Source organism: Globicephala melas, chromosome 10 (genome assembly GCF_963455315.2).
Source record: "Globicephala melas chromosome 10, mGloMel1.2, whole genome shotgun sequence".
NCBI classification, from domain to species: Eukaryota; Metazoa; Chordata; class Mammalia; order Artiodactyla; family Delphinidae; genus Globicephala; species Globicephala melas.
Window position 1 is genome coordinate 58,851,383 of NC_083323.1, and position 11,474 is coordinate 58,862,856.

At 39.9% G+C, this 11,474-nt stretch overlaps 1 protein-coding gene across 1 annotated transcript; it reads right to left on the reverse strand.

Moving 5' to 3' along the window:
• Positions 1-8,379: 8,379 nt before the first annotated feature.
• On the reverse strand, positions 8,380-9,375 carry NEUROD4 (neuronal differentiation 4). The gene has a single exon (XM_030866942.2). The coding sequence runs from the start codon at positions 9,373-9,375 to the stop codon at positions 8,380-8,382; it is 996 nt and encodes a 331-aa protein (XP_030722802.1).
• Positions 9,376-11,474: the final 2,099 nt, after the last annotated feature.

Consider the following 11,474-nt stretch of genomic DNA (forward strand, 5'->3'; position numbering starts at 1 on the left):
AGGTGGTCAGTCAATCAGGATGGATTCACGAAGAAAAGAAGCATTGCGTGCAAAATCATTGGAAGTTTAAAAGAACACTATCGCAGGAGTCCAGACAGATAGATTCTGAGGGCCCTAAGTGGGCAGTGAGGGTGAGAATGCGTGAGGGAAGAGGAAGAAGGAAGGAAGGAAACACGGTGAGCGCTTGCACTGCTGCCTTGATCTCTGTATCTCTGACTCTGTCAGCCTCTCTCAGTGGGCCTTCCTGGAGCTCTGACTCTCCCAGATTCTGTTTCTTTCCATACCCATCTATCCTTCCTCTTCCTTCTGGAAACCCAGACATTGTGGGTCAATGCCTTTTCTCAGCGTATGTGCCAGCAGTGAGGAGAAGGCCAAGGTCCTTCCTTCCAGAGCTTCTGTTCAGGTGAGAAAACAGCTTGCCTGGGAGCTGCTTGGAGACAAGGAGACTTTAGAACCTCCTTTCAAGTCTGGCCCATTAGGCAAACCTCTCCCAGCACTTTTCTCCCTCACTCCTCCAGTCCTAAACAGTTCTGAATCCCCCTGCTCCTCCATCTGTCTGCATGTGGCCTAGATCTCCCTGGACAGGGATTAGGTAATTGTGCCATTCCCATCAGCATGCCCAGGGGTCTGGCAGGAGGGAAGCCGCCGGCTGGCAGCAGCGGGCTGAGCAGGAGCCAGGGGAGCGTCTGCCCCAGGAGTCCCCGAGCAGCTCGCGCCTGTGCCTGGCCCTCTGAGGGCAGCCACGTGCCCGCCTGCCCTGGATCTGCATCAGCTCAGAGGCCAGCTCTCAGAGGAGGAGAGAGCACCTAACCTTTATCCGGCTGCCCCTCCAGGTCCAGCGGGGAACACTAGAGCCTCCTGCACCTCTTTCCTGCCTCTCGGCCTCGGCCGGCCTCCGCTCTTCTGTGCCTAACCTAGCTCAGTTACTAGTAGCATTACGTTAATGAAGGAAAGCCTCAGGCTATAGACTTGCCAAAAATTAAATGGTCCAAAAAGTGTTTCCATTTGACTTTAGAGTACATTCAAAGGTGTGTGTGTGTGTGTGTGTGTGTGTGTGTGTGTGTGTTTTCAACATGCAACAATCTATACGTGTTAAATATATGTACCTTTGCAGGGGAGGGATAAATTAGGAGTTTGCGATTAACATACACATACTACTATATATAAAATAGATAACAAGGACCTACTGTATAGCACAGGTGACTATATTTCAGTATCTTGTAATAACCTGTAATGGAAAAGAATCTGAAAAAGTATATATATATATTATATATATATATATATATATATATGTAACTGAATCACTTGGCCATACGTCTGAAATAACACAACATTGTAAACCAACTATACTTCAATTAAAAAATACATAGACACATACCTTCAAATATATATGCACGTATTTACATATATACCTTGATATGTTTGTTTACATATAGATACATTAATATGTATGTGTATACATGCCACACCACACACACACATACACACACACCAAAAACTAGGACTATAAAACTGGCATGGAGAAACAAGCTTCATATGAAATATTTCTCGTCGGTCATCTACAACATGAATTATCCATATGGATAACAGAGAACATGCTGTATTTGCAATCAGGTAAACAACATGATCAACATCTTCCTGTTCTTTCCCACTTCAGGGGCAGAGTGGGGGGGAAGGGCACAACTCTAGGAATGACACAATTTCTCAATTCTATCTTTGATAAGTTTACTTTAGCTAAATGTAGATTATGGGCTTGCCAGACATGTGGTGGTGGTTATTGCTAGAGAATAGGTTCATGGCCTAGAAAATTGCCGTCTAAGTGGATAAATTGAAGCCACCCAGTTTCTTGACTAGTAATGATGAAACCGCACAAGGCACCCCCCTGATTTTATGCTTCGTAGTCCACTTTTTCTTCATCTGTTATCTTTTATTCAATCATCGTTCATTCTTCTTTTTTCAAAATATGTGTCATTGGTCAGAGAAAATGGACATTTACTGCGCATGAAAACATTAAGATGAGAGCAACTTCAGGTTTCTAAGGGCACGGTCGTCTCATCCTATAGATGAGAAAACAAAAGCTCAGAGAGCTTACATGACTTGCCATGGTGTCATATTTATTTACCCATTTCTACAAAGTTTTTACGATATCTGGAACCTCCTTCAAATGGTTTATTTTGAAGACTGATATAACATTAAGAACTTTACTTTGGGACTTATACCTGGTTTAGATGCCCAATAAACAGCAATTTCTTCTTCCTTTCCTTGAGGCTTTAGCCATTATTTTCTAAAATTTTCTTCAGTTCACATTTAGCAAGTTATTTCATTTACTTAACACACATTTGAGGTATTGGTCAAACATTTTATTTTCTTGTGTATTATGACAGCCATAATGGGATTCCTTTGATTTTATGATCAACTACTTCCCTGGTTACTATGCATCTGAACCGGGCCTTGACTACAATTTTCTTTGCTTTATTTCATATTTGTAGTAAATCATTTTAGCCATTTTAGCAAAGCAACTGAGGCTTTGAGGGGTTAATTAATTTAACCAAGGTTATTCAACCAGTAAATTATCCAGAATTGTCCTAATAATCCATTAACCTCATCCCAGAAAGTGTGTTTTATTTAACCACAAATAAAGCAGGACTTGACTTATCTAAAACAAGCAAACCAACAAAACACTGTAATCAGATAGTCTCTGACTTAACTTCTAACTAATTGCTTGACCTAGCTACTCAGTAAATGTCTCTGAGTATCAGCTTCCTCCTCTGTTAAACGGCATCTATAATACTTGAACTTCTTGCCTCACCTTGCTGTCAACACTGAATGATAACTGGGTAGAAATGCTTTATTACTGTATACTCTGCCGAACTATAAACTTACAAAGCACAGTCGTGTATTCATTTGTGTATTCGCAGCCCTTGACTTAATGCCTGGCCCAGAAGAAGTGCTCAGCAACCATTTGCAAAATTGAATTGAAAAGAAATATATAGTACTATGTATATGTGAGATAATAGCATTCCTTTCCTACATCGTCTTAGGTCAGATGACAGCCAAATGCTACCACAAGTCTTCTTTTAGCTCCAGGCCAATTTCTAGAAAAGAAAGAAAAATACAATGCTTCCTATCTCCCAAATTCAGGAAACTTGCCTTTGAGGATTTCTGTTAAAGGTGTGCCTGTGATGAGTTAGAAAATAGCACATTCCAGCGTAAGGAGTACTAGTCAAAAGGCTTGGCTTTTGATATTGGCCCGACTCAATGATCAACCGTATGAATTCAAAGGATCTTTTCTGCTTTCTTGTTCTCAATTTCCTCATCCCTTCCCGTCTACTCCCAATAATGACAATAGCAATAACAATAATATATTACTTCCTTTGTGCCAGAACCTGAGATAAACCCTTCATTGGCATTATCATCACTTCTAATTCTCATATCAACTCTGTGAATTTGGTGGGATTTTTATGCCCTTTTTGTCAAGAAGGAACTTGAGACACAGAGATGTTAAATAAATTGCCTGGTTAGCTTTGAACTCAGCCAGTTAGATTCAAACCCAAGTCTGTCTGATTCAACCCTCTTAACTAAAGATCTCTGTGGACTCCCTAAATAAGCCTACTGCAGTCACCATCAGCACTCCCTAGTCATATTATTAGAGACAAAGAGAAAAGTCAGTGTGAGAGTAATCAAAGAATAATGAATAGTAACATGAATGGTAATAAATACCATTTATGAAATATGTGCTTTGGACATGTTATCTCAATTAATTCATCAGAATGACCCTATGAGGAAGTCATTGCTATTATTGCCCTTTTAAATTTGAGGGAACTGAGGCTTTCGCAAGGTAATCAATTTAATAAAGGTAATTCAACTAGTAAGTTACGTAACTAAAATATCATTTATTAGATCCTAAAGCCAATGCTTGCAATTAATGCACCAAACTATACTCTGAAGTTAGATAGACAGAAAAAAATAATTTCGAAGATAGGCTGCTCCTGTGTTGTAAAAGATTTTCTTATTTTCATATCGATAATTCCCTGTTCAAACTTTCTTTCTAAAACTCTAAAGATATATAAGATGACAGCCATGAAATGGATTTAAGCCCTCGGAAAGATGGGCACTTTCAAGAAACAAAGCATTGATCTGTGAGCTAACCTATATCTACATAGACAAGGTACAATTGAAAACTGAGCTTTTGTCCATGGAAAGAGAGTCTTTTCTCAGGTTCCATTTCAGACCTTGGGTATGGGCCAGCCTGGGTCACAGATACAACAGGCTGCCATATGTCATATGGACAATTTGAGGGGTGTCAAAAAGTACCTCCTCTTCCACCAGCTCTAGCCTTTTGTAGATATGACAACATTATGTACCTACCAGCCAAGCAGCCAAACAACCAAACCTTTTGGATAAATCATCTAGTTCAAATCCTGGCTCTACCTTTCACTAGCAGCGTGAGCTTGAACAAGTTACTCTATGCCTTAGCTTCATAATTTGTAAAATGAGGATGATACTAGTGTCTCCCTTAGAGGGATTGTTGTAGATTGAAGGAATACATGTAAATCACCTAGAAAAGTGACAGTACATAGTAAGCATTTCTAACAGCTAGATGGTGATTGTGGCTGGTATCTGTCAGTTTATCTGTATTCCTCTAGAATATTCTTTGCTAAATGTTCTCTTAATAATCATCAAATGATGCGTACATTATTATTCATTCAGTATTGCAAAAAATAGGAAAAAATCCAAATTTTGTAATTTAATATCATACATTATGTTTTTTTTACTTAAAATGTTAACCAGCTATTACAAAGAATTAAGAAAGTTTGATGATATATGAAACTACTCAGACGTATGTGTTGAAATAAAGTATGCAGAACTGTGTTATATTATGCTACCAAAAACAGAAGAAAAAAGGAGAGGATAATCTAACTTCATATTTGTACCTAATGTACCTAATATTCTCTTATATATGCATAAAAGATCTCTGGTAACTAGTAAACTAAAAATTAAAAAGTGGTTTCTAGTTGGAGAGTGGGTACTGGACAGATGGAGGATGGGGTGGGAGAATGACTTTCATTCTGTAATTTTTGTTTCTTAACTATTTTAAACAAATTCTCTCCCATGATTAACCAACAATATTTTATTAAAGTTTATTTTTATCATCATCATCATTATTATTTCTTTGTCATCAGCAGTTTATGCATGTAAAAAGGGACCCTGGAAAATTTTCACTGGAGAAATCTGAAGGAAAAAAATCATGAGATGGAGCTATTGCCAAAAAACACGCTTCATAAATTTTTGAAGAGTTGGTAGGCCCACCTAAATTTTGGATAATAGTTCATCTTCCTGTGGTCCACCTCTCTATAAGTCATCTAAGTCACCTGTTTGATGGCTTAGAATGCTCAAAGCCCTAGATTTGTTTTTTTCTCAATTGCATGGTTGATTGTGTGAATAGCAGAGTGCATCTAGGCTTCTAGCTACTTGGTTTGGACCTTTCAAGTCTTCTGGCAAGATCAGTTGAAATATGGGATGTGTAAATCCTCCTGACAGGCCAGCCTGTACTCTGCTGCTGCTCGCAGGATTTAGAGTCCAAGAAAATTAATAGGTGAGAGTGAAGAAGAACTTTTCATTTTTATTTTTATTTTTTTTTATTTTGCGGTACGCGGGCTCTCACTGCTGTGGCCTCTCCCGTCGCGGAGCATAGGCTCCGGACGCGCAGGCTCAGCTGCCATGGCTCACGGGCCCAGCCGCTCCGCGGCATGTGGGATCCTCCCAGACCGGGGCACGAACCCGCGTCCCCTGCATTGGCAGGCGGACTCTCAACATCTGCGCCACCAGGGAAGCCCAAGAAGAACTTTTAAGATTGACAATGCAACACAATGTCTAAGAAGACTCACAGCTTTATTTCTGCTAGGAAAAGAGGAAAAACTTTTTTTTACAAAATGTTTAAGCAATTGCTTTGCATTATCGGGTAAAGTCCCCAGAAGAAAAAGCCCATCCGGGGTTGGAGAGTAGGTTCTTTCCAATTACACTGCATTTCCAAATTTTATTCAATTATAAAGTCTCTCTGAACAATCCCACACTGGTTCATGGGTACCATACTCCCCAAAAGCATAAACAACAGATTCCCAAAAAATAACTGGCTCATCTTAGAGTGAAGGAAAAAAAGTCTAAAAATAGTACCTTGCATAGCCATTCAAGTTATTGCTGCTTTTTATGAAATTATTACAGGTAACTCTGCACTAACTTCCTCCTTTGCCCTCACCCCCAAACTCGGGAATTTCTAGCAAAATTATGAGCTACTTTCCAAATGAAGTCTTAGGGTGGGTTTGCAAGCACATGTTTAGAACCCAAGGAATTTGCATGGAATGGAGAAATAAATTAAATAAATAATAACTAATAAATAATTCAGGTAAGATTCATTATCTACAAACTTAAATGCCACAAAATGCTAGCTTCAAGGATAGATCCCCCCATAGCCTCTCAGGAAGGTAAGTGTCAGTATAGACTCAGAAAGCACATAGGATGGCTTTATAAATCATTTTACTTGTCTATTCCCTCTAGGGCAAATCGTGGTGAGGGGAACCACTTTGGTGGCTGATGGGGTTTAAGAGCTCTCTGCAAGGATACTTTCAAGTGGATTTACAAAGTACCAAGGGTACAAAAACAGTAGGATTACTGCTGCAAGCAAAACGGAAAGAAAATGACTTAGACTGTAAGGAGATAATAAGAGGGTAAAGAAAGTCAAGATACACAAATAGTTTGGCAGGTTTTAGGGGGTAGCTAAGCTGTAGAAAATGGCGTACTGCCATCTTCTGCCTTATCAATTTTATTCGTTGGCCCTATTTGTGTACCCTGCCTGCTTCCTAAACTTATCCTCTCTGGTAGCGGCAGGATGTGATCCACTATCATGTAAACCATTGAAGCTTTTGGTTTGCTTTAAATAATTGTCCGGGCAGACTGAACAGGACAGTGAAATTTCTCAGATCACATTTCTCTGGAAAAAAATAAACTTGACAAAATTACTGCTGATATAAAGGAAAGAAGAGTTACATGAAGAAAAATAAACATCCTGCAAATCAGGATAAACCTGTGGTGAAGACATAAATTGGTAGAAGCATTCACTGACCTTGGATTTGATTTCTGCATCCCTAAGTCTGGTCACTTGAAATGTTATCTACAATGTGTAATAACATATTTTGGAAGTGAGGAAGAGGTAACAATTAGTGGGAATGAGACAAAAGAATTATATGTATGTTGGAAAAACTCAAGTTTGGTCAATAAATCGATTGGTGCTTGTGCTTCTAGAATATATGTGTGGACAAAAGCTAGTGGTTTTAACCCTTTTTTCCTTAACCAAATGAAATTCATCTTGCCAAAGAAAACCTAGTGGTTTTCCCATGGGCAGGTGTGAGCTGGAGAGAGTCCCCAAACGATGGTTAGGTAGTATCCAGCAGCCATTTTATTGCTCTTGAATGTGGCCTGGGTTGTTTGCTGATTCCAATAGCAGTACCTGAGCTTCATCAGAATTTCCAGGGCCCTCAGGTTACGAAAGCCATGAAATGGTCTAGATGACTTCTCCAAGTCCCATTGGTTGTAGGAGTCTGAGGTTTCAGTGACTTGCTTGCCCCACCTCTAGTACTGAGAAAAGTGCTTTTGAAATGTCATCAAGAATCAAGTTGGTATGAGATCGCTATTATGGTTCTCAAATTACTATGGAAGATAGGTTCAGCTTTCAGCCCAACAAGAAATAGAGCTAATCTCTTAAAGAACATTATTCACAGTGACAGCCAAGTTAGAATGTTAGCCTCTGGAAGCTATTTTTAGATAAATGCGAAGAAGTCCTATCATCAGGTCCCCGAGAGACATGCATTGGCAATTCCACTTGATCATTCCACGCACGGTGTCCATTTCCTATTACTCCTCAATCCTTCTACTTTCAAGAAGTTTATAGGAGTGATCAGCAAAGTCACAGAATTTCAGAACTATGAAGGACTTTAGAAATTATCTAGACTTAGAACAATTGACTGATTTTACCAGTAAGTAAACAGAGGCCAGAAATGAAAAATTAATTGGCATAGATCATTCAGTGAGTTTTTGGCACCACTAAGATAGGATCCAGGGCTTCTGTTCTATTTTCACATGATTGTAAAGAGTCATATAATTTCACTTTAAGACCCTAAACAAAGGAATCAATACAATATGAGAAGTTGATGAGAAAAGAGAGACAGGTGTAAGAAGGTGTAAACAGACTGGGACTATTTTGTTTGATATGTTTGTTTGATATGTATCTGTAGGGTTCCATTAAGGTCACTGAGTCTTCAGCTCAACCACTTGAGTTATGGGAAATGTCTCCACATCTTCCTCTGAAATGCTGGTCTGACTGCCCTAATCAGTGAAGATTGTATTGAGTTGGGCCCCAATGCCATGATGGGGGTAGGAATCATAGGACATATCTATGGGAACATCATAGCGGGGTGTACCAGCCTGAAAGGGAGTTGAATGTACATGCCCTGAGCTTAGACTAGCAGAGGGGTAATGTGGCATGAAACTGTAGGATTTATCCAGGTCAGGGGAGGCATCTTGCTTCAAGGAGAAGTTCCCACTGATGCTCAGGGGTGGAGTAAGTGGGCCCTCATAAGGTGGTGTACCGCAGTCAGGTGGGTGGCTCCCAAAGGATGATTCTCCCAAACTCTTGAATACTGGGGGTTTGAGATTAATAAGATGTGTTTCCATATGGCCATAAGGAGGGCTGGGGAGCCCAGGAGACTGATAGTTGAAGTTGTGGACAGAGATGGCAGAGTCACAAATAGGAGATTTCTCCTCACACTTCTCCAGGAGAACAGACTGAGAGCCCAACTGGAGGCATCCAGCCACCAGGTTGCTTGTGGGCTGAGAGAGCCCTTTACAGAGCATCTCCACAAAGCCCTTCCCTTCAGGTGTCTGTCCAGTTTCTAGGACCTCAGACAACGCCCAAATATAGTTCCTGGCCAGTCTAAGAGTCTCTATCTTGGAGAGCTTTTGGGTCTTAGAGTAGCACGGCATGACCCTCCTCAGGTTGTCCAGGGCATCGTTCAGGCCATGCATCCGGGTCCGTTCCCTAGCATTAGCCTTGACTCTTCGAGCCCTGAATCTCTCAAGGCGAGCTTTCGTCATCTTCTTTTTCTTGGGACCTCTTCTCTTAGGCTTCTCCCCATCTTCTTCCTCCTCTTCTTCCTCCTCAATACTGTCATGCTCTTCAGCTAAGCTGCCAGGCATCCCATAAGCAGCTGGTCTTCTCTCCTCCTCCTTTATCTCATTCTGAGAAGCCGGACCTTTGTCCATCCAAGATGGTGTGTTGACCAACTCTGTCATCTCCTTGGGTTTCACATAAGATTTTGCCATTTCCAGACTCTGGAAAAGGAAACAGCAATGGTTAGTGCCTGTGAACATCTGATTTGATTTAAAACTAAATTTTCTTTTTATGTCTTAGATGTAAAGCACAGAATTTGTATTGGAATTCAACTTATAATTATCTAGCCCAGGTTCTCCATTGTAAATAACTAATCTAGGGCTTCCCTGGTGGCGCAGTGGTTGAGAGTCCGCCTGCCGATGCAGGGGACACAGGTTCGTGCCCCGGTCCGGGAAGGTCCCACGTGCCGCGGAGCGGCTGGACCCGTGAGCCATGGCCGCTGAGCCTGTGCTCCGCAACGGGAGAGGCCACAGCAGCGAGAGGCCCGCTTACCGCAAAAATAAATAAATAAATAAATAAGTAAGTAAATAAATAACTAATCTAAACTCAGATAAATGCCCAGGACACTCACTTAACTATAGCATTTATAAGAAAATCAACTATAGGAAAAGGAAATTGACTTGATTATCCATTGCAGAGTCAATACCCAACTGTTTTTATTCTCAGGTTCTTTATCTCATGGATATTTTATGCAAAAACCACTCAAAACATGTTTTTCTTTTTTTCCCAGAATTCAGATCATAAAAGGAAATAGCTAAGGTGAGCATATAAATTATTGTCCAAATAGAGAAACTTCTGATATTACATAATAATATGTAAACAATAATTGTAATATTGCAAAATTTTAAAAGAACATCAAACAATCACATAAGAAAACTGTTATATAACTATACCACAAAATAAATGAAAAAGTGTAATGAGATCATTCAGACTTTGTACATGTTCTCCAAAGGACTACTCAATCTCTATTTAGAGACACATATACATCTGACTCTTAACATCCCTTGTTTCCTACTGACTCTGCTGGTACACAACATGATCATGAAATATTTCTCTCACCATCACCATTTTGTTTTTCAGTAAGCACCTTGTGGTCTGTCTAGTGTTCGTGGTGTTAGAGGTGTTAGTAACATGGTGTCTAGAAAGCATCAGGAAAAGAGAGGAGGTCACCACTGGTTATCTTTCAAATCCACCCATATGTTAAAAGTGAGAACTCTTCATTGAACACACATCTCACACCCTCAGACAAGAATACAGCAGCAGCTCGAATTACAAGCCAGAAGTCTGCCAAACCTATTTAAGATTATTTTAGTGCAACTATTATAAGATTTCATTAAAAATGGAAAATCTGGAACAGATTTTAAACTTCACAGAACATAGTGACTGCAAACATAGCGCAGACTATTTCAGACAAACATGCAAATAGTCGGACTAACTCACTTGCCTAACAGATACTGTTTAGTCAGAATTTTCTATGAAAAATTTGCAATTGTAAAACTTATTTGAAAACCAAAAGAGCCTGGTGGTTTAGTCAATATTTTGCATTCAATTCTGGAAGCGCTTGAATTGTTTTGAGATTTGTTGAGAGATTCGTAGGTATACAATTTACCAAGTAAAAGTATCTGATAAACTCCATCGGGGCATCCCAGTTCCACCAGCTAGTCTTTGAAATGTTAAACCCTTCGTCACCTTTGTATATTAGAAAGGGGAGAGCATGATAAATGTTTTTTGATCCTTGAGTCTCAAATCAATGAATGCAGGAATTAGTACATAGCTTTTAAAAATATAAATATATGATTTGACTTGTTTCTGGTAATCTGAGCTTGTTTTCCTTGTAACCTCATTTACCTCCTATAAATAATTAATGTGACTGCATTGCAAAAACAGCCTAGGTTCATGTTAATCAGCACGGAAATCATGTCAGCTTGACTTACTCACTTAATAAGGCTTCCTGGGTAAGCAGCTTGATTGAAAACACACATTGGAACCTATTGGTCAACCGGCTAGCCAGGCCAAGTCAGAAAATCCCACTTTTAATATGGATGATGGAGCTTGTGTGCTGAGCTGCACTTCTAACGCAGGCAGATATCCAGAGGGAGGGTGAAAGACCTAATTAACTTTCTGTTAAAGTAACACAGACCTTTCAGAGGCAGGTGCACTCCGAGGCCAAAGAGGATGGAGTGGGCTTGGGAAACCTAATGTTCCACACGCCATTATAATAACATTTGTGTAGTCTTAGAGCAAAACTTTA

What these genes read in the sequence shown, in the direction of transcription:
- NEUROD4 (XM_030866942.2), bottom strand. Translation starts at nt 9,375, where the DNA reads ATGGCAAAATCTTATGTGAAACCCAAGGAGATGACAGAGTTGGTCAAC.